Source organism: Nycticebus coucang, chromosome 16 (genome assembly GCF_027406575.1).
Source record: "Nycticebus coucang isolate mNycCou1 chromosome 16, mNycCou1.pri, whole genome shotgun sequence".
Taxonomy (NCBI): Eukaryota; Metazoa; Chordata; class Mammalia; order Primates; family Lorisidae; genus Nycticebus; species Nycticebus coucang.
The window spans coordinates 88616443-88641098 of record NC_069795.1 but is presented as its reverse complement, the minus strand read 5'-3'; the positions used below and the strand labels follow the sequence as shown (position 1 = coordinate 88641098).

Below are 24656 nucleotides of genomic sequence, written 5' to 3'. Positions count from 1 at the left end.
AGCTATTTCTTTTCTTAAGGTTTCATAGTTCTCTTTATAGACATCTTTCACGTCCTTTGTTAGATAAACCAAACATTTCATCTTCTTTGGCACGATTGTGAAAGGAATAGAGTCCTTGACTGTTTTTTGGCTTGGTTATTGTTGGTATATATAAAGGCTACAGATTTATGGGTGTGGATTTTGTAGCCTGAGATATTGCTATATTCCTTGATCACGTCTAAAAGTTTTGCAGTAGAATTCCTAGTGTTTTCCAGATATACGATCATATCATCTGTGAAGAGTGAAAGTTTGATCTCTTCTGACCCTCTGTGGATACCCTTGATCACCTTTTCTTCCCTAATTGCAATGGCTAAAACTTCCATTACAATGTTAAAGAGCAATGGAGACAATGGGCAACCTTGCCTGTTTCCTGATCTAAGTGGAAATGATTTGAATTTAAATCCATTCAATATGATATTGGCTGTGGGTTTGCTGTACATGGCCTCTATTAGTTTAAGAAACATCCCTTCTATACTACCAATTTTCTTAAGTGTTCTGATCATGAAGGCTGCTGCATATTATCAAAAGCTTTTTCTGCATCAATTGAGAGAATCATATGGTCTTTATTTCTTAGTTTGTTTATGTGCTGAATTACATTTATAGATTTACGTATATTGCACCAGCCTCGAGAGCCTGGGATAAATCCCACTTGGTCATGGTGTATAATTTTTTTGATGTGTTGTTAGATTCTGTTTGTTAGAATCTTATTGAGTATTTTAGCATCGATGTTCATTACTGATATTGGTCTATAATTTTCTTTTCTTGTTGGATCTTTCCCTGGTTTGGGGATCAAGGTGATGTTTGCTTCATAGAATGTGTTGAGTAATACTCCTTCTTTTTCTATATTTTGGAAGAGGTTTAGTAATATAGGTACTAATTCTTCTTTAAAGGTTTGGTAGAATTCTGACGTAAAGCCATCTGGTCCTGGGCTTTTCTTTTTAGGGAGATTTTGTATAGTTGATGTTATTTCAGAACATGATATAGGCCTGTTCAACATGTCCACTTCATTCTGGTTAAGTCTTGGTAGGTAGCATACTTCCAAGTATTGGTCAATTTCTTTCAGATTTTCATATTTCTGAGACTAAAATTTCTTGTAATATTCGTTAAGGGTTTTTTGAATTTCTGAGGGGTCTGTTGTTATTTCATCGTTACCATTTCTGATTGATGAAATTAGAGATTTAACTCTTTTTTTCCTGTTAGATTAGCCAAAGGTTTATCTATTTTATTGACCTTTTCAAAAAACCAACTTTTGGATTTATTGATCTGCTGTATAATTCTTTTGTTTTCAATTTCATTTAATTCTGTTCTGATTTTGGTTATTTCTTTTCTTCAGCTGGGTTTGGGGTTGGAATGTTCTTCCTTCTCCAGTTGCTTGAGATGCCCCATTAAGTTATTAACTTCCTCTCTTTCCGTTTTCTTGAGGAAGGCTTGCAGTGCTATAAATTTCCCTCTTAGGACTACCGTTGCAGTATCCCAAAAGTTCTGATAATTGATGTTTTCATTGTTGTTTTCTTCCAAAAATTTGGTGATTTCCTTCTTAATCTCGTCTATAACCCATCTATCCTTCAGCATAAGGTTGTTTAGCTTCCATGTTCTTGTATGGGTATGCAGATTCCTGTTGTTATTGAGTTCAACTATTATTCCATGATGGTCTGAGAAGATGCAAGGGATAATTTCTATTTTTTTAAATTTGCAGAGTTTAGATTTATGGCCCTGGATGCGGTTGATTTTGGAGTATGTTCCGTGGGCTGATGAGAAGAATGTGTATTTAGAGTTGCTGGGATGAAATGTTCTGTAGATGTTTGTTAAGTCCAGATGTTGAATGGTTGAGTTTAAATCTAAAATTTCTTTGCTTAGCTTCTTTTTGGAGGGTCTATCCAGCACTGCTAAAGGGCTGTTAAAATCTTCAACTACTATGAAACTGGAGGAAATCAAGTTGCTCATGTCTATTAGAATTTCTCTTATAAATTGAGGTACATTCTGGTTGGGTGCATAAATATTAGTAATTGAAATCTCATCATATTTAGTATTACCTTTAACAAATATGAAGTCTCCATCCTTATCCTTCCTTAATTCGGTTGGTTTAAAGCCTATTGCATCTGCGAATAGGATTGCAATGCCTGCTTTTATCTGCTTTCCATTTGCCTGGAGTATAGATGACCATCCCTTCACCTTGAGTCTGTATTTGTCTTTTAATGTAAGAGGAGATTCTTATATGCAGCAGATATCTGACTTGAGTTTTTGTATCCAGTCAGCCAACCTATGCCTCTTTAGAGGACAATTTAAACCATTCATATTAATTGAGAATATTGATAAGCCTTTCGAGAGTCTGGTGGACATTTTTAATCCTTTTGCGACCGTGGAAGTTAGAATTTGATCAAAATTTTCTGGGTTGGTTTACCTTTGTGGTGGAGGATTATGCTGGTCTTTATGGAGGATAGGTCTGAGAATATCCTGGAGAGCTGGTTTAGTTGTGGAAAATTTCTTAAACATATGAATGTTGTTAAAGAATTTAATTTCTCCATCATAAATGAAACTCAGTTTAGCTGGGTACAGGATCCTGGGTTGAAAGTTATTTTGTTTTTGGAGATTAAAAGTGATGACCATCCTCTTCTGGCTTGAAAGGTTTCAGCAGGAGATCTGCAGTTATTCTGATATTCTTCCCCTTGTAGGTGATGATTTTCTTTCGTCTGGCTGCTTTCAGAATTTTCTCCTTCATATTAACTTTAGTGAAATTGATTATGATGTGTCTGGGAGATGTCTTATTTGGGTTGAGTCGTGCTGGAATTCTGAAACTGTCTGCTATCTGAATTTCAGAAACTCTTGGCATGTCTGGAAAGTTCTCCTTCATAATCTCATGGTGAAGAGACTCTGTGCCTTGTGAAGCCACTTCATCACTTTCGGGGATCCCTATAAGACAAATATTTCTTTTCTTTGAATTATCCCACAGCTCTCTGAGAGAGTGATCTGTTTTTGCTCTCCATTTTTCCTCCTCTCTGAGAGTTTGGGAGCATTCAAAAGCTTTGTCTTCAATGTCAGAAATCCTTTCTTCTGCTTGCTCCATTCTGTTACTGAGGGATTCTACTGTGTTTCTCAGATCTTTGAGGGATGCAACTTCTTGTCTCAATGTGTCAAAATCTTTGGTCATTTGTTCTTTGAATTTGTTCAATTCTTGAAATATCTTTTGGGTTACTGCTTGGAATTCTAATTCGATCTTATTTGCTATCTAGATTCTGAATTCGATTTCTGACATCTCAGCTATGTGTTTGTGCATGGGATCTTGTGCTGTGTCTGCCCCATTGATATTTGGGGGAATTGATCTACTCTGATAATTCATATTGCCAGAGTATTTCCTTTGATTTTTGTCTCATGATTGTTTTTCACCATTGCCTCTGGCCATCCTCAGAGTTGGGGGGCTATCTCTCCGAGATTAGACCCGGGGGGATCACTCTATTGTTGCTGGATCTTCGTGGGGAGTGACCCAGTGTAGTTCCTCTGGGGCTTCCCCAGCCAGGGAGTTCTGGTTGTGGGAGCAGCTCCAGAGTGTGACACCCTGGGATCCAGCAACAGGGTGGGGGGTGATGCACACGGTTCTGGGAGTGCCTGGCGCCCAGTGACTTTGGCACAGCAAGCCCAAGGCTCCTGCAGTCTCTGGCCAGGAGAAGGGCTCCACACAGAGGCAGGGATGGCTCCAGAGGGCACGCGGCTACCAGAGTCCCTGGCCAGACGAGTGGGTGGTGTGGAGGCAGGGAGGGTACAGGAGGGAGGACACATGGTTGCGCAGCTCCCTGAGTTCCTAATCAGGGTGTGAGGAGGTCCAGCAGGTGGAGTAGTGGGTCCCTGCACAGCTCTTACCAGGGTCCAGGCGGGTGCCGATCACGGGTCCCAGTGCAGCTCTTCCCAAGGTCCAGGAGGGTGCCAATCATGGTCCCGGTGCAGTTCTTCCATTGGTGGGAGGGTGCTGATCGCGGGTCCTGGCGCAGCTCTTCCGGAGGTCCGGGAATAAATAGAATTTTAAAACTTATGTCCAAATGAGATCAGTAGAAGTCAAACTGTAGCTCTTCACTGATGATATGATCTTATCCCTATAAAACCCCAAGGACTCAACTACAAGACTTCAAGAACTGATAGAGAAATACAGTAATGTGTCAGGATATAAAATCAACATTCATAAATCAGTAGCCTTCATATACCCCAGCAATTGTTAAGCTGAGAATCAAATCAAAGACACAATACCCTTCACAGTAGCATCAAAGAAAATGAAATACCTTAGAATGTATTTAACAAAGGGAACTATGAAATACTGAGAAAAGAAATTGCAGAGGATGTTAACAGCTAGAGGAACACATCATGCTCATGGCTTGGAAGAATCAACATTGTTAAAATGCCTGTACTATCCAAAGCAATCTACAGATATGATGCAATACACATTAAAATACCAACATCACCAGGAATAGTCCTGCACAGAGGAAAGACCATGTGAAGACACAAAGAGAAAGAGGCCATCTACAAGCCAAAGAAAGAGGCTCAGAAGAAAACAGACCTGCCTACACCTTGGTCCTGGACTTCTAGGCTCCAGAACTGTGAGAAAGACATTGCTGTTATTTAAGCCACCCAGTCTGTGGTACTTTGTTATGGCAGCCTTAGCAAACTAACACAGGTACCTACAAAATATCTACACCTGACATTATATTTAAAGGCAAAAGGCGAATGCTTCCCTCCTACGGTCAAGAACAAGGCAAGAATGTCTGCTGTCATCACATAGTACAAAAAGGGATATAGAGAGAGAATTTTGGAGGTTTATCAAGATGAGTATAAAATCTTGAGATACCGCCTGGACCTCCATAAGAGCTGCACCGCGACCGTGATTGGCTCCTGCCAGGACCTCAGTAAGACCTGCATGGCAACCGTGCAGCTCCGTAAGAGCTGCGCCATGACTGCGATCAGCACCCACCCGGACCTTCATAAAAGCTGCACTGCCCAGACCTCCGTAAGAACTGCACCGCAACTGCAATCGGCACCAGCCCAGACCTTGGTAAGAGCTGTGCTGTGACCCACACCCGCCGGGCCTCCACATGCCCTGACAAGGAACTGCAGGAGCCACACAACCCTGTGTCCTCACTCCTGTACCCACCCTGCCTCCACACCAGCCTGCTTGTCTGGCCAGGGACTCTGGTAGCCACGTGCCCTCCGGAACCCTCCCTACCTCTGTGCAGAGCCCTTTTCCTGGCCAGATCCTGCTGGAGCCTTGGGCTGTCTGTGCCAAAGTCACTGGGAGCCAGGCTCTCCCAGAACCGTGTGCACAACCCCCCACCCTGTTGCTGCATCCAGGTGTGTCACACTCTGGAGCTGCTCCCACAACCAGAACTCCCTGGCTGGGGCAGCCCCAGAGGAACTACACTGGGTCACTCCTTACAAAGATCCAGCAACAATACAGTGATCCCCCCGGGGTCTAATCTCAGATAGACACCACCCAAACTCTGAGGACGGCCAGAGGCAACGGTGAAAAACAATCACAAGACGAAATCAAAGGAAAAACTCTGGCAATATGAATAATTAGAGTAGATCAACTCCCGCAAGAAACAATGGGGCAGACACAGCACAAGATCCCACACACAAATAAATAGCTGAGATATCAGAAATTGAATTCAGAATCTGGATAGCAAACAAGATCAAATTAGAATTCCAAGCAGTAACCCAAAAGATATCTCAAGAATTGAACAAATTCAAAGAACAAATGACCAAAGATTTTGACACATTGAGACAAGAAGTTGCATCCCTCAAAGATCTGAGAAACACAGTAGAATCCCTCAGTAACAGAATGGAGCAAGCAGAAGAAAGGACTTCAGACATTGAAGACAAAGCTTTTGAACGCTCCCAAACTCTCAAAGAGGAAGAGAAATGGAGGGCAAAAACAGATCAGTCTTTCAGAGACCTTTGGGATAATTCGAAGAAAACTGATATTCATCTTATAGGGATCCCCGAAAGCAATGAAGTGGCTTCACAAGGCACAGAGTCTCTTCTCCATGAGATTATGAAGGAGAACTTTCCAGACATGAAGAGAGATTCTGAAATTCAGATAGCAGACAGTTTCAGAACTCCCGCACGACTCAACCCAAATATGACATCCCCCAGACACATAGTAATCAATTTCTATAAAGTTAATATAAAGGAGAAAATTCTGAAAGCAGCCAGATGAAAGAAAATCATCACCTACAAGGGGAAGAATATTAGAATAACTGCAGATCTCTTTGCTGAAACCTTTCAAGCTAGAAGAGGATGGTCATTGACTTTTAATCTCCTAAAACAAAATAACTTTCAACCCAGGATCCTGTACCCAGCTAAATTGAGTTTCATTTATGATGGAGAAATTAAATTTTTTAATGACATTCACATGTTGAAGAACTTTGCCATAACTAAACCAGCTCTCCAGGATATTCTCAGACCTAGCCTTCATAAAGACCAGCGTAACCCTCCACCACAAAAGTAAACCTACCCAGAAAATTTTGAACAAATTCCAACTTCCACAGTCACAAAAGGATTAAAAATGTCCACCGGACTCTCGAAAGGCTTATCAATATTCTCAATTAATGTGAATGATTTAAATTGTCTGCTAAAGAGGCATAGGTTGGCTGACTGGACACAAAAACTCAAGTCAGATATCTGCTGCATACAAGAATCTCCTCTTACATTAAAAGACAAATATAGACTCAAGGTGAAGGGATGGTCATCTATACTCCAGGCAAATGGAAAGCAGAAAAAGCAGGCATTGCAATCCTATTCGCAGATGCAATAGGCTTTAAACCAACCGAATTAAGGAAGGATAAGGATGGAGACTTCATATTTGTTAAAAGTAATACTAAATATGATGAGATTTCAATTACTAATATTTATGCACCCAACCAGAATGCACCTCAATTTATAAGAGAAACTCTAATAGACATGAGCAACTTGATTTCCTCCAGTTTCATAGTAGTTGAAGATTTTAACACCCCTTTAGCAGTGCTGGATAGACCCTCCAAAAAGAAGCTAAGCAAAGAAATTTTAGATTTAAACTCAACCATTCAACATCTGGACTTAACAGACATCTACAGAACATTTCACCCCAACAAAACTGAATACACATTCTTCTCATCAGCCCATGGAACATACTCCAAAATTGACCACATCCTAGGCCACAAATCTTACCTCAGCAAATTTTAAAAAATAGAAATTATCCCTGGCATCTTCTCAGACCATCATGGAATAATAGTTGAACTCAATAACAACAGGAATCTGCATACCCATACAAGAACATGGAAGCTAAACAACCTTATGCTGAAGGATAGATGGGTTATAGACGAGATTAAGAAGGAAATCACCGCCTTGCTGTGTGTCACACTTTATGGGGGCAAGACATGATTGCAAGAGGGACTTTACCTAACAATTGCAATCAGTGTAACCTGGCTTATTGTACCCTCAATGAATCCCCAACAATAAAAAAAAAAAAAAGAAGGAAATCACCAAATTTTTGGAAGAAAACAACAATGAAAACATCAATTATCAGAACCTCTGGGATACTGCAACGGCAATCCTAAGAGGAAAATTTATAGCACTGCAAGCCTTCCTCACGAAAACGGAAAGAGAGGAAGTTAATAACTTAATGGGACATCTCAAGCAACTGGAGAAGGAAGAACATTCCAACCCCAAACCCAGCTGAAGAAAAGAAATAACCAAAATCAGAGCAGAACTAAATGAAATTGAAAACAAAAGAATTATACAACAGATCAATAAATCCAAAAGTTGGTTTTTTGAAAAGGCCAATAAAATAGATAAACCTTTGGCCAACCTAACCAGGAAGAAAAGAGTAAAATCCCTAATTTCATCAATCCGAAATGGTAATGATGAAATAACAACAGACCCCTCAGAAATTCAAAAAACTCTTAACGAATACTACAAGAAACTCTACTCTCAGAAATATGAAAATCTGAAAGAAATCGACCAGTACCTCGAAGTACACCACCTACCAAGATTTAGCCAGAACGAAGTGGACATGTTGAACAGGCCTATATCAAGTTCTGAAATAACATCAACTATACAAAATCTCCCTAAAAAGAAAAGCCCAGGACCAGATGGCTTTACGTCAGAATTCTACCGAACCTTTAAAGAAGAACTAGTACCTATATTACTAAACCTCTTCCAACATAGAAAAAGAAGGAATATTACCCAACACATTCTATGAAGCAAACATCACCTTCATCCTCAAACCAGGGAAAGACCCAACAGGAAAAGAAAATTATAGACCAATATCAGTAATTAATATTGATGCAAAAATACTCAGTAAGATTCTAACGAACAGAATCCAACAACACATCAAAAAAATTATACACCATGACCAAGTGGGATTTATCCCAGGGTCTCAAGGCTGGTTCAATATACATAAATATATAAATGTAATTCAGCACATAAACATATGATTCTCTCAATTGACGCAGAAAAAGCTTTTTTATTTTTTAAGTTAGTTTTTTTAAATTAAGTTTATTTATTTTTGTAATTTTTTGTTGTTGCAGTTTGGCCAGGGTTTCAACTCTCCACCCTCAGTATATGGGGCTGGCACACTACTCCCTGAGCCATAGGCACCACCCAGAAAAAGCTTTTGATAATATCCAGCATCATTTCATGATCAGAACACTTAAGAAAATTGGTATAGAAGGGATGTTTCTTAAACTAATAGAGGCCATCTACAGCAAACCCACAGCCAATATCGTACTGAATGGAGTTAAATTGAAATAATTTCCACTTAGATCAGGAAACAGGCAAGGTTGCCCATTGTCTCCATTCTCTATAACATTGTAATGGAAGTTCTAGCCATTGCAATTAGGGAAGAAAAGGCGATCAAGGGTATCCACATAGGGTCAGAAGAGATCAAACTTTCACTCTTCGCAGATGATATGATCGCATATCTGGAAAACACTAGGAATTCTACTACAAAACTTTTAGAAGTGATCAAGGAATACAGCAATGTCTCAGGCTACCAAATCAACACCCATAAATCTGTAGCCTTTATATATGCCAACAATAACCAAGCCGATAAAAGAGTCAAGGACTCTATTCCTTTCACAGTAGTGTCAAAGAAGATGAAATATTTGGGAGTATACCTAACAAAGGACATGAAAGATCTCTACAAAGAGAACTATGAAACATTAAGAAAATAAATAGGGGCAGTGCCTCTGGCTCAAGGAGTAGGGCCCCAGTCCCATATGCCAGAGGTGGCGGGTTCAAACCCAGCCCTGGCCAAAAACCACAAAAAAAAAAAAAAGAAAAGAAAAGAAATAGCCGAAGATGTTAACAAATGGAAAAACATACCATGCGCATGGCTGGAAAGAATCAACATTGTTAAAATCTATACTACCCAAAGTAATATATAATTTTAATGCAATTCCTATTAAAGCTCCATTGTCATATTTTAAAGACCTTGAAAAAATAATACTTCGTTTTATATGCAATCAGAAAAAAACTCGAATAGCCAAGACATTAGTCAGAAATATAAACAAAGCAGGAGGAATCACACTCCCAGACCTGAGACGGTACTATAAATCGACAGTGATCAAAACAACATGGTACTGGCACAAAAACAGAGAAGTAGATGTCTGGAACAGAATAGAGGACCAAGAGATGAATCCAGCTACTTACCGTTATTTGATCTTTGACAAGCCAATTAAAAACATTCAGTGGAGAAAAGATTCCCTATTTAACAAATGGTGCTGGGTGAACTGGCTGGTGATCTGTAAAAGACTGAAACTCACCCACACCTTTCACCATTAACTAAGATAGACTCTCACTGGATAAAAGATTTAAACTTAAGACATGAAGCTATAAAAATACTTGAAGAAAGTGCAGGGATAACTCTTGAAGGAATCGGCCTGGGTGAACATTTTATGAGGAGGAATCCCCAGGCAATTGAAGCAGCATCAGCATCAAAAATACATTACTGGGACCTGATCAAACTAAAAAGCTTCTGCACAGCCAAGAACATAGTAAGTAAAGCAAGCAGTCAGCCCTCAGAATGGGAGAAAATATTTGCAGGTTATACTTCCGATAAAGGTGTAATAACCAGAATCCACAGAGAACTCAAAAGTACTAGCAAGAAAAGAACAAGTGATCCCACCTCAGGGTGGGCAAAGGACTTGAAGAGAAACTTCTGTAAAGATGCACGATCTACTGACACATGAAAAAAAGCTCATCATCCTTAATCATCAGAGAAATGCAAATCAAAACTACTTTGAGATATCACCTAACCCCCATAAGAGCAGCCCACATAACAAAATCCCAAAACCAGAGATGTTGGCGGGGATGCAGAGAAAAGGGAATGCTGCTTCTACACTTCTACACTGCTGGTGGGAATGCACACTAATATGTTCCTTTTGGAAGGATGTTTGGAGAATACTTAGAGATCTGAAAATAGACCTGCCATTCGATCCTATAATTCCTTTACTAGGTTTATACCCAGAAGACCAAAAATCACAATATAACAAAGACATCTGTACCAGAATGTTTATTCAGCCCAATTCACAATTGCTAAGTCATGGAAGAAGCCCAAGTGCCCATCGACCCACAAATGGACTAGCAAATTGTGGTACATGTATACCATGGAATATTATGCAGCCGTAAAGAATGATGGAGACCTGGGCGGCGCTTGTGGCTCAGTGAGTAGGCTGCCGGTCCCATATGCCGGAGGTGGCGGGTTTAAACCCAGCCCCGGCCAAAAACCACAAAAAAAAAAAAAAAAAAAAGAATGATGGATACTTTACCTCTTTCATGCTTACATGGATGGAGCTGGAACATATTCTTCTTAGCAAAGTATCACAGGAATGGAAGAAAAAGTATCCAATGTACTCAGCCCTACTATGAAGCTAATTTATAGCTTTCAAATGAAGGTTATAACCCAAGTATAGCCCAAGAATATGGGGAAAGGGCCAAGGAAGGGGAAGGGAGAGGGGAGGTTAGGGTGGAGGGAGGGTAATAGGTGGGGCCACACGTACGGTGCATCTTAGAATGGGTACAGGTGAAACCTACTAAATTCAGAATACAAATGTCCACATACAATAAGTAAGAAAATGCCATGAAGGCTACGTTGAACAGTTTGATGAGAATGTTTCAGATTGTATATGAAACCAGCACATTGTACCCCTTGATTGCACTAATGTACATAGCTATGATTTAACAATAAAAAATAAATAAAAAAGAAAAGAAAATACCAACATCATACTTCAAATAACTTGAAGAAATAGTTCTACATTTCATCTGGATCCAGAAAAGAGCCTAAATAGCCAACAGAATTCTATGAAATAAGAACAAATGTGTTGGGCGGCGCCTGTGGCTCAGTTGGTAAGGCCCAGCCCCATATACCGAGGGTGGCGGGTTCAAACCCGGCCCCGGCTGAACTGCAACCAAAAAATAGCTGGGCATTGTGGCGGGCGCCTGTAGTCCCAGCTGCTCAGGAGGCTGAGACAAGAGAATCGCTTAAGCCCAGGAGTTGGAGGTTGCTGTGAGCTGTATGATGCCATGGCACTCTACCAAGGGCCATAAAATGAAACTCTGTCTCTACAAAAAAAAAAAAAGAACAAATGTGTAGGCATCACTTTACCAGACTTCCAGCTATACTGGAAGTACGTAGTGATCGGAGCAGCATAGTTTTGGCATAACAATAGAGACATAGATCTATGAAACAGAACAGAGAATCTGGAGGTAAAACCAGCCTCATATCACCACCTGATACTTGACAAAGCAAAAAAGGAAAAAAAAAAGCACACACTGGGAAAAAGACTCCCTATTCAATAAATAGTGCTGGGAGAAGTTGTTGGACACATACATGTGAAAGACTGAAACTGGATCCACTCCTCTCACCACATAACAAAAATTAACTCATGATGGTTAAAATCTAAGACATGAAACTATAGAAAGAAAGTGGGGGAAAAACTCTAAATCTTATCAGCCTAGATGAAGAATTTATGAAGACAACCCCACTGCAACTGCAGCAACAACAAAAATAAATAAGTGGGACCTGACCAAGTTTAAAAGCTTCTACTCAGCTAATGACACAATCGAAGCAAAGAGACAGTCCACAGAATGGGAAAAGATATTTGCGTGCTGCAAATTCACCAGAGGACTTAATAACCAGAATCTACGAGGAACTCAAGCAAATCAGCAAGAAAAGATCAATCGACTCCATGAAAAATTAGGCAACAGATATTTGCCTAATTTTTTTTTATTTTTCAGATATTTTTCTCATAAAACACAAAAAAATGCCCATCAGAGAAATGCAAGTCAAAACCACTTTGAGATATCACCAACCCCCATGAGAAAGGCCCATATCAGAAGGTCCCAAAACAACAGATACTGGTGTGGGTGTGGAGTGTGACTGCAAACTTGTACAGCCTCTGTGGAAGGAAGTATAGAAATTCCTTAAAAAACTGAAAGTAGACCTGCCGTTTGATCCTTACTTAGCAATCTCTTTACTAAGTATCTACCCAAATGAAAAAAACATCATTTTACTATAAGGACATTTGCACTTGAATGTTTATAGCAGCCCAATTCACAACAACAAAGATGTGGAAACAACCCAGGTGCCCTTCAACCCGTGAATAGATAATTAACTGTTGTGTTGTATATGTACTGTGGAATACTATTTAGCCATAAAAGATAGAGATTTCACATCTTTTATAATAACTTGGATGGATTTGGAGAATACTCTCTTTAACAAACCATCACAAGAATGGAAAAACAAGCACCACAAGTACTCATTACTTAATTAAAACCAGTAGATTAACAACTACATGCTTCATGTGAGAGAGAAACTCAGTTAAATTCAAGTAAGCGGGGTAGGGGAAAAGGGTTGGGTAAATTCCCACCCAATAGGTACACTGCACAGGTGTATCACACACTTCCTGGGTGATGGGCACAGCTACAACCCAGACTTTAACCTTACAAAAGCAAACTATGTAACCTAATCATATGTACCCCATATTAATCTGAAATTTAAAAAAGAATTTTAAAACTTGGTATATGTATACATTTGATTAAAATCAATAACAAACTAAAATGCAAGTTGATCTTTCTGAAATGTCTTTGTACATGTTTCTTGTACTACTACTGTAGGTCCTTTGGAGTCGTCCTTTGGGAGCTGCTGACGGGGGAGATCCCTTACAAAGATGTCGATTCTTCAGCCATTATTTGGGGTGTTGGAAGCAATAGCCTACACCTTCCAGTTCCTTCCACTTGCCCTGATGGATTCAAAATCCTCATGAAACAGACATGGTAAAAATATTGTCTCTAGAACAGCAGAGCAATCTCTAATGTATATTTGGAGTGAATGTCCTATAATGGAAAATCTGGGAGCCCTGGAGTTTAAGAATCTTGGGTACAGATACCAGCTCTTCTGCCCTTTTCTTTCTGTGCAATTTTGGACATGTCATCAAGAATCAGTTTTTTCATCTGTAAAATAGAGAAAACACTCTATTGTAGAGTTTTGTAATTAATTGAAATTTATAAATAATTTGATATGATTATCTTTAAATAGTAGGCCTTAGTAAATAACAGCTATTATTCCTTTCCCAATCCTAATGGACTATAATCAAATAGGTCACTGGTCCTAGATTTCCCATTTAGAAGTACCTTATAATCATATTTTCCTTTTTCTCTTCAATAGGTCAAAATTGTACTGAGATATAGTTAAATTATACTATATTGAGTATAGTATAATGCAACCTGTAATTTCAGATATAGCCATTTCGAGATATAGCCATTCAGAGCAAAAACTCTTTTTCCTAAAGTAGAACAAGATCTTCATCCTCCTGGATACAACTTCTGAAATGCACAAACTGTCTCTTTCAGGCAAAGTAAACCTCGCAACCGACCTTCTTTTCGGCAGACACTCATGCATTTAGACATCGCATCTGCAGACGTGCTTGCAACCCCGCAAGAGACTTACTTCAAGTCTCAGGTGAGCTGGGAAACTTTCTACCAAGGACTACTGGACAGACAGACAAAGAGCTCCCAATGAAGAGCATCTCTGAGAAGGGATTCTGGTTGTGGTAACAATTATATAACTCCATTCATTGTGAAACAGTAAATATGATGCTTCACACTATTTTTGAATTTCATACTTTTTAATCACTTAACGTATGTTATTAACTCATTTGAAAAGAACATGTATCAGAATATAATCCTTACAGTGGACTGTGACAAAATTGTTGAAGAAAGGAAAAGAAAATCTGAACTGTAATGTACATGCATTTGAATTAGAATTACTACTGACTTACGTGAAAGTATTGCTTTCGCTGAAGTAGAAAAACTAAAGTACAAAGGCAGGCATTTAAACACCAGAAAGAGCTCTTGATAGAATTAGGCCTAGAGAGAACCTTTTCTATAACTTTAAGTGTTCTATCTAGTAGCTTCAGATAAAATATAAATTAATGAAAAAAATATGTATAGATGAATTAATGTATCTGTTAGCCTCTACTGTACTACAAACCATCCCAAAACTTACAGCTTAAGGCAAGAAGCATTTATTTAGCCCAAGATTCTGTGAGTTGAGAATTTGGATTAGGCAATTCTTCTGCCAATTCTCAGTGGGCTCCCTCACATGTTTGTAGTCAGTTGCCAGGTCAGCCGGGAGGCCGGCTGGTCCTAGATCGCCTTCATTCTCTTCCATTGTCCTGTCCTTCAGCAGCCAGGCATGAACATGTTCATATCATGTACCAGGGTAACAAATATAGCAAGAGAGCCAGCCTCAGTGCACAAGTGATTTTCAAGCCCATGTTTGCACTGTGGCTGTTAATATCCCATTGGCCAAAGCAAGTCACAACCCAGCCCAGATTCTAAGGATTGAGAAACAGGCTTCTGGGCTGGGTGCAGTGGCTCACGCCTGTAATCCTAACACTCTGGGAGGCAAAGGTGGGTAGATTGCTTGAGCTCATAAGTTCAAGACCAGCCAGAGCAAGAGTGAGACCCCCATCTCTTAAAAAATAGCCAGAAGTTGGGCGGCACCTGTGGCTCAAAGGGGTAGGGTGCCAGCCCCATATGCCGGAGGTAGTGGGTTCAAACCCAGCCCCGGCCAAAAACTGCAAAAAAAAAAAAAAAAAATAGCCAGAAGTTGTGGCAGGCACCTATTGTCCCAGCTACTTGGGAGGATGAGGCAAGAGGATCACTTGAACCCAAGAGTCTGAGGTTGCTGTGAGCTATGATGCCATGGCACTCTATCCGGGGGGACAAAGTGAGACTGTCTTTAAAAAAGAGAGAGAGATAGGCTTCTCCCCTTGATGAGAGAATCTGCAACAGCACATTGTAAGGGCATGGACCTGGAGAAGGGAAGAATTTGTGGCTTATTAAATTAAAATGCTATAGGAGTGGTGGAAAATGTGTATATATGAAATCCTTGTCTCTTTCAGACCCAGGCAGTGTCAAAAGGGAAGGAACTAGGACTTTTGAAACAAATGTGATTATCCTAAATTACAGCTTTATGCTTACAGAATTTAACTCTCATATTACCTAATTTCTTATTTCTCATATAGCTGTTTCACTTAATATTACTGTATTTCTTTCTTTCTTATTTTTGAGACAGAGTCTCACTATGTCACCCTGGGTAGAGTGCCTTGGCATCACAGCTCACAGCAACCTCAAACTCTTGGGCTTTAGTGATTCTCTTGCTTCAGCCTCCCAAGTAGCTGGGACTACAGGCGCTCACCACAGTACCCAGCTATTTTTCTGTTGCAGTTGTCATTGTTGTTTTAGCTGGCCCCAGCTGAATTTGAGCCTGCCAGCCTTGGTGTATGTGGCCAGCACGGTAACCACTGTGCTACAGGCACCAAGCCTGGTACCGTATTTCTGAAATACATTTTTGTAAAATGAATTGCATCTCCCCACTGACTTCCAATATCATTTCAAAGATCCACTCTCAGAAAAGACATTTTCTTACTAATTGGTGTATCAACATGCTTCTCAGAGCCTCCCTTTCCAATAGGTGGTGAGTTTACCTACCAGGAAAGTGTCTGTAGAAAAGACTACTGGACTTCGAGAAGGGCGTCATCCATGGGAATTGATCAAGTCCTAAATGTGCAGGCGGTGCCTGTGGCTCAGTGAGCAGGGCGCTGGCCCCATATACCGAGGGTGGCGGGTTCAAACCCAGCCCCGGCCAAACTGCAACAAAAAAATAGCCGGGCGTTGTGACGGGCGCCTGTAGTCCCAGCTACTCGGAAGACTGAGGCAAGAGAATCGCTTAAGCCCAGGAGTTGGAGGTTGCTGTGAGCCGTGTGACGCCACGGCACTCTACCAAGGGCAATAAAGTGAAACTCTGTCTCTACAAAAAAAAAAAAAAAAAAAAAAAGTCCTAAATATCATTTACTACCTGCCCCAACCAGAGGTTTGGAGTTCTTGCTTCTCTGGTGTCTAATAAACAAAAGAGTTATGGCTTGGTCCCATAGCACAGTGGTTACGGCACCAGCCACATATACCAAGGGTGGTGGATTCAAACCCAGCCCAGGCCAGCTAAACAACTGCAACCAAAAAAATAGCCGGGTGTTGTGGCGGGCACCTATAGTCCCAGCTACTTGGGAGGCTGAGGCAAAAGAATCGCTTAAGCCCAAGAGTTTGAAGTTGCTGTGAGCTATGATGCCACAGCCTCTCCTGAGAGCAAAATAGTGAGACTCTATCTCAAAACAAACAAACAAAACAAAGAGTTACTCTGCCCATTAGATATTGAAGAATATCTTTTTTTTTTTTTTTTTTTGAGACAGAGCCTCAAGCTGTCGCCCTGGGTAGAGTGTGATGGCATCACAGCTCACAGCAACCTCCAACTCTTGGGTTCAAGTGATTCTCCTGCCTCTGCCTCCCAAGTAGGTGGGATTATAGGTGCCTGCCACAACGCCCAGCTTTTTTGTTGTTGTTGTTGTTGTTGTTGTTGTTGTTGTAGCCATCATTGTTGTTTGGCAGGCCTGGGCTGGATTCAAACCTGCCAGCTCAGGTGTATGTGGCTGGCGCCTTAGCCGCTTGAGCCACAGGCGCCGAGCCATTGAAGAATATCTTTTATTTTTTTTTTTTGCCGGGGCTAGGTTTGAACCTGCCACCTCCGGCATATGGGACCAGCGCTCTACTCCTTGAGCCACAGGCGCCGCCCTGATTGAAGAATATCTTAATAAAGGCACACTTTTTTTTTTTTTTGCAGTTACCATGGAGTGATAAATCAGAGATTCTAGTCCAAAGTACTAATAATCTCTATGATCCACAAACTTACCTCTCCCCACACTGTATCTTTAAATACTCAGGCTTACCCTACAGTTTTTTAGTGTGTGTATGTGTGTGGAGGGGGGGTTGTTTGTTTTTTTGAGACAGAGTACTGTGGCAACCTCACACTGTTGGGCTCAAGTGATCCTCTTCCTTCAACCTCCCAAGTACCTGGGACTACAGGTGCCCTCCACAACACCAGGCTAGTTTTTCTATTTTTAGTAGAGATGGGGTCTGGCTCTTGCTCAGACTGGTGTCCAACTCCTGACCTCAAGCCATCCACCCATCTCAGTCTCCCAGAGTCCTGGGATTACAGGCGTGAGCCACTGTGCCCATCTAGTTTTTTAGTGTTTCTAAGAAATTATTGTGTAAGTAAAGTGTTTGCTTTTAGAAAAAATAAGAGGCTATAGGAGGTTGACTTCTGACATTTGCTATGTTTGACTTCTGACATTTGCTATGTTTGTATTTGATCTGCAGCAAGAAAGCCAGCCTCAATGCACAAGTGATTGTCAAGCCTATGTTTGCATTATCATTGCTAATATCCCCACTGGATAGTTCCTTTACAACTATTAAAACTATTGTGGCCGAGTGTGGTGGCTCATGCCTGTAACCCCAGTGCTTTGGGAGGCTGAGGTAGGAGGATCATTTTAGCCCAGGAGATTGAGACAAGCCTGAACAACATAGCTAGACCCCCCCCCCATCTTTACAAAACATTTAAAAATAAGTCAGTGAGGGCGGCACCTGTGGCTCAGTCAGTAAGGCGCCGGCCCCATATACCGAGGGTGGCGGGTTCAAACCCGGCCCCTGCCAAACTGCAACCAAAAAAAAAATAGCCGGGCGTTGTGGCAGGCGTCTGTCGTCCCAGCTACTGGGGAGGCTGAGGCAAGAGAATCGCTTAGGCCCAGGAGTTGGAGGATGCTGTGAGCTGTGTGAGGCCACGGCACTCTACCAAGGGCCATAAAGTGAGACTCTGTCTCTACAAAAAAAAAAAAAATAAATAAGTCAGTGCTTGTGGTCTTAGCTACTTGGGAGGCTAAGGCATAAGGCAGAAGGATCACTTGAACCCAGGAGTTCATGGTTACAGTGAGCTTTGATCACATCACTGCACTCCAGCCTGTGCAGCAGAATTGTGTGTGTATGTAAAAACAAAACAAAACAAAAAAGCTATTGTCTCTCTGTTCAAATACATGTAGGAAAGGGGCACTGAATATGAAATCTTTCGAATATCTGCTTCAATTACTATGCAGAAAAAAGACAACCATTTGTAAAATGAAAGAGGATGATAGTAAGTCCTCTCTCAAGTATAGGGTGTGGTTATAATCACAGCTTTGCCTCCTTTACAATAAAACAATACATATCACAGTTCTGAAAAGCAACTTTTGGTGAGGATACTAAGTAACAAGCCATTGAAACAGTGAGTGTAACAATATGTATTTGGAAAACTCATATTCTAAACAGATGTTACTGAAGTGCTCCCAAAATATCACTTCTGAAGCCATTTTCTGAGGCTGGGCATGATGGCTCACACATTCTAGCATTCTGGTAGGCCAAGATGGGAGGATTGCTTGAGCTCAGGAGTTCGAGATCAGCCTGAGCAAGAGCGAGACACCATCTCTACAAAAAACAGAAAAAATTAGCTTAGTATACTGGCCACACCTGTAGTCCCAGCTACTCGGGAGACTGAAGCAGGAAAATCGCTTAAACCCAGGAATTTGAGGTTGCAGTGAGCTATGATGATGCCACTGCACTCTAGTCAGGGCAGTAGGAGACACTGTCTCAAAAAAAAAGGAAAAAAAAAAAAATTTTTTTTCTGGGAACCTGCCACATGCAAACCACTACACAGGGTAACTATGTCGCCCCAGTTGGTCCCTCACTTGAACCATCTCACCTTTATTATCAAGACACTCATAGCATGAAGCATTAAAATTGAATGTGGAAAGTTCTGGGTCAAGAATAGGAGATGCAATGAAGAAGTCCAGAGGAGGGCAGAGGCGGGGAAGAGAAAATTCAGGATGCTGGGCATTTGTCTCAACCAGCTCAGGCTGCCACAACAAGACACTAAGTACTTGGTGGCATCTTTACTTCTTATATAGTTCTAGAAACTCGAATCCAGGGTCAAGGCAAGGCCCCAGCAGATTTGGTGTGTGGTGAGGGCCTGAGTTCTGGCTTACAGATGTTGCCTGACAGGGTAGAAAGATGAACAAGCTCCCCCAGGCCTGCCTACCATGGCCTTTCCTCCACTCGTGAGAGCAGGACCCAAGCACCTTCCAGTGGGGTTGCCCACAGGTAGCGGAAATTGCAGAAAGCAAATTCGTGATTATGGAAAATGAAAGGATCAAGTTTTAGGTACAAGAGCTTTAGTCTAATGATTGAATAATGGGGAGACTGGAAAAGATAAAACCTTTATAAATGTCATGGACTTTCCCAGGCCTTTTCTGGGACATAAAGAAGATAATTCTAATGGAAATAACCCAAGTTTCATGGATTTTTCCCTTACCTGCTTACAAAGGACTTAGGTACTTCTTCACCCCCTCCACGTGCATTTTGGGGAATCCCAAGTGAGGAGTGGGGATCTCAAACAGCCTCATATTAACTTCTGCTCTGCTCTCCACTGAGCCTGGCTAGACACAGCAGTCTTCCCACAGTATCTGAGGGGTATTGCTTTGTTGATCAGCCATCACTGTTTTCTGCTAAGACTGTAGTCCCCACTTGGCATCCACTGGACATTACCATATCCATAAGACACGGCCATCACCCCATGGGGATCCCATGGGGATGCAGCAGAAACTGCCGTGCTCAAGATTTCAAACTTGCATATTCTGTTCATACAATAAACTCTCTCTTTCCCTGTTGAGTTATAGTTTGTGAATGGTAACAAAGCAATACTGGTTATGGCCCAACGTTTGTCAGGCGTTTTAGTGAAACAATGGAAATGCCCCCTCTGAGGACAGTGGCTTTGTTATGGGTCATGTAGGAGTCCTTCTCCCCTCCTGACCGCTTTCTCTATGCAAATTGGCTTCAGGCCAGCCAGTTTCTTCAGATATGCCCAGACATGTCTAAATTGCAGATTAAGCTCAAATTGGAACTCCTAATACATAAGGATTATAAGCACATAGCACACTGTGTGTGGAAGAACTTCACATTAATATCTACTAGGAACACAAAACCTTTGGGGAAAATACATTATTAATACCTGCCGTTTTTCCATACATTCTCTTCCTTCTACACCAGAGGGAAATTCTTTTTGGAATTCTACTTTCTTATTGATTTTAATCTTCAGAAGTTTCTTTTTTTTTTTTTTTTTCTTTTTTATTGTTGGGGATTCATTGAGGGTACAATAAGCCAGGTTACACTGATTGCAATTGTTAGGTAAAGTCCCTCTTGCAATCATGTCTTGCCCCCATAAAGTGTGACACACACCAAGGCCCCACCCACCTCCCTCCTTCCCTCTTTCTGTTTCCCCCCCCATAACCATAATTGTCATTAATTGTCCTCATATCAAAATTGAGTACATAGGATTCATGCTTCTCCATTCTTGTGATGCTTTACTAAGAATAATATCTTCCACGTCCATCCAGGTTAATACGAAGGATGTAAAGTCTCCATTTTTTTTAATGGCTGAATAGTATTCCATGGTATACATATACCACAGCTTGTTAATCCATTCCTGGGTTGGTGGGCATTTAGGCTGTTTCCACATTTTGGCGACTGTAAATTGAGCTGCAATAAACAGTCTAGTACAAGTGTCCTTATGATAAAAGGATTTCTTTCCTTCTGGGTAGATGCCCAGTAATGGGATTGCAGGATCAAATGGGAGGTCTAGCTTGAGTGCTTTGAGGATTCTCCATACTTCCTTCCAGAAAGGTTGTACTAGTTTGCAGTCCCACCAGCAGTGTAAAAGTGTTCCCTTCTCTCCACATCCACGCCAGCATCTGCAGTTTTGAGATTTTGTGATGTGGGACATTCTCACTGGGGTTAGATGATATCTCAGGGTTGTTTTGATTTGCATTTCTCTAATATATAGAGATGATGAACATTTTTTCATGTGTTTGTTAGCCATTCGTCTGTCGTCTTTAGAGAAAGTTCTATTCATGTCTCTTGCCCATTGATATAAGGGATTGTTGGCTTTTTTCATGTGGATTAATTTGAGTTCTCTATAGATCCTAGTTATCAAGCTTTTGTCTGATTGAAAATATGCAAATATCCTTTCCCATTGTGTAGGTTGTCTCTTTGCTTTGGTTATTGTCTCCTTAGCTGTACAGAAGCTTTTCAGTTTAATGAAGTCCCATTTGTTTATTTTTGTTGTTGTTGCAATTGCCATGGCAGTCTTCTTCATGAAGTCTTTCCCCAGGCCAATATCTTCCAGTGTTTTTCCTATGCTTTCTTGGAGGGTTTTTATTGTTTCATGCCTTAAGTTTAAGTCCTTTATCCATCTTGAATCAATTTTTGTTAGTGGGGAAAGGTGTGGGTCCAGTTTCAGTCTTTTACATGTAGACATCCAGTTCTCCCAACACCATTTATTGAATAGGGAGTCTTTCCCCCAAGGTATGTTCTTGTTTGGTTTATCAAAGATTAGGTGGTTGTAAGATGTTAGTTTCATTTCTTGGTTTTCCATTCGATTCCAAGTGTCTATGTCTCTGTTTTTGTGCCAGTACCATGCTGTCTTGAGCACTATGGCTTTGTAGTACAGACTAAAATCTGGTATGCTGATGCCCCCAGCTTTATTTTTATTACAGAGAACTGCCTTAGCTATACGGGGTTTTTTCCAGTTCCATACAAAACGCAGAATCATTTTTTCCAAATCTTGAAAGTATGATGTTGGTATTTTGATAGGAATGGCATTGAATAGGTAGATTGCTTTGGGAAGTATGGACATTTTAACAATGTTGATTCTTCCCATCCATGAGCATGGTATGTTCTTCCATTTGTTAATATCCTCTGCTATTTCCTTTCTGAGGAGTTCATAGTTTTCTTTATACAGGTCCTTCACCTCCTTCGTTAGGTATATTCCTAGGTATTTGATTTTCTTTGAGACTATGGTGAAGGGAGTTGTGTCCTTAATTAGCTTCTCATCTTGACTGTTATTGGTGTACACAAAGGCTACTGACTTGTGGACATTGATTTTATATCCTGAAACATTACTGTATTTTTTGATGACTTCTAGGAGTCTTGTGGTTGAGTCTTTGGGGTTCTCTAAGTATAAGATCATGTCGTCAGCAAAGAGGGAGAGTTTGACCTCCTCTGCTCCCATTTGGATTCCCTTTATTTCCTTGTCTTGCCTAATTGTATTGGCTAGAACTTCCAGCACTATGTTGAATAGTAAAGGTGACAGAGGACAACCTTGTCTGGTTCCAGTTCTAAGAGGAAAAGCTTTGAGTTTTACTCCATTCAGTAAAATATTGGCTGTGGGTTTGTCATAGATAGCTTCAATCAGTTTTAGAAATGTGCCACCTATGCCTATACTCTTCAGAGTTCTAATTAGAAAAGGATGCTGGATTTTATCAAATGCTTTTTCTGCATCTATTGAGAGGATCATGTGATCTTTATTTTTGCCTCTGTTAATATGGTGGATAAGGTTTATAGACTTGCGTATGTTAAACCAGCCTTGCATCCCTGGGATGAAGCCTACTTGATCATAATGAATGACTTTTTTGATGATAAGCTGTAATCTATTGGCTAGGATTTTGTTGAGAATTTTTGCGTCTATGTTCATGAGTGAGATTGGTCTGAAATTCTCCTTTTTGTTTGGGTCTTTTCCTGGTTTTGGTATCAGGGTGATGTTTGCTTCATAGAATGTGTTGGGGAAGATTCCTTCTTCCTCAATTTTCTGGAATAATTTCTGCAGTACAGGAATAAGCTCTTCCTTGAAGGTTTGATAGAATTCTGGAGTGAAGCCATCTGGACCAGGGCATTTTTTGGTTGGAAGCTTTTTTATTGTTTCTTTGATCTCAGTGCTTGAAATTGGTCTGTTCAGGAGCTCTATTTCTTCCTGGCTGAGTCTAGGGAGAGGGTGTGATTCCAAATATTGATCCATTTCTTTCACATTGTCAAATTTCTGGGCATAGAGTTTCTGGTAGTATTCAGAGATGATCTCTTGTATCTCTGTGGGATCAGTTGTTATTTCCCCTTTATCATTTCTGATTGAGATTACTAGAGATTTTACTTTTCTATTCCTCGTTAGTCTGGCCAATGGTTTATCTATTTTATTTATTTTTTCAAAAAACCAACTCCTTGTTTCATTAATTTTCTGAATGATTCTTTTGTTTTCAATTTCATTGATCTCTGATTTGATTTTGGATATTTCTTTTCTTCTACTGAGTTTAGGCTTAGATTGTTCTTCTTTTTCCAATTCCATAAGATCTCTTGTGAGATTGTTGATGTGCTCTCTTTCAGTTTTTCGAATGTAGGCATCTAAAGCGATGAATTTTCCTCTCAAAACTGCTTTTGCAGTATCCCACAGGTTTTGGTAGCTTGTGTCTTCATTGTTGTTATGCTCAAGGAAGTTAATGATTTCCTGTTTTATTTCTTCCTGCACCCATCTGTTATTCAACAGAAGATTGTTTAGTTTCCATGCCTTTGGGTGGGGTCGAGCATTTTTGTTAGAGTTGAGTTCCACCTTTAGTGCCTTATGGTCTGAGAAGATACAAGGTAAAATTTCAATTCTTTTGATTCTGTTGATATTTGTTTTGTGTCCCAGGATATGATCAATTTTGGAGAATGTTCCATGGGGTGATGAGAAGAATGTATATTCTTTATCTTTGGGGTGGAGTGTTCTATATGCGTCTATCAAGCACAGTTGTTCTAGAGTCTCATTTAAGTCTCTTATATCCTTGTTTAATTTCTGTTTAGAGGATCTGTCCAGCTCTGTAAGAGGAGTGTTAAAGTCCCCTGTTATGATGGTATTATCAGATATCATATTGCTCAGACTGAGTAAGGTCTGCTTCAAGAATCTGGGAGCATTTAAATTGGGTGCATAAATATTTAGAATTGAAATGTCTTCTTGTTGTATTTTTCCCTTGACCAATATAAAGTGACCATCTTTGTCTTTTTTGACTTTAGTTGCTTTAAATCCACATGTGTCTGAAAATAAGATTGCAACTCCTCTTTTCTTCTGAATTCCATTTGCCTGAAAAATTGTCTTCCAACCCTTGACTCGGAGCTTTAATTTGTCTTTTGAAGCCAGGTGTGTTTCTTGCAGACAGCAAATGGATGGCTTGTGTTTTTTAATCCAGTCAACCAATCTATGTCTCTTCAGTGGGGAATTCAAGCCATTAACATTTATTGAGATAATTGACAAGTGTGGTAGTATTCTATTCGTCTTATTTTGTGAGAGTCCATTGCTTAGTTTTATCTTTTGC

The 24656-nt window shown here is 40.4% G+C and overlaps 1 protein-coding gene across 5 annotated transcripts in view; it reads left to right on the top strand.

Moving 5' to 3' along the window:
- MAP3K13 (mitogen-activated protein kinase kinase kinase 13) overlaps positions 1-24656 on the top strand; it is a 166395-nt gene that overhangs the window by 118443 nt on the left and 23296 nt on the right. For all 5 annotated transcript variants that reach the window (XM_053565560.1, XM_053565562.1, XM_053565559.1 and 2 more), the window contains exons 6-7: positions 13177-13335; positions 13912-14020. In XM_053565560.1, the coding sequence (XP_053421535.1) occupies positions 13177-13335; positions 13912-14020 (268 nt within the window). The remainder of the gene's footprint in view (positions 1-13176; positions 13336-13911; positions 14021-24656) is intronic.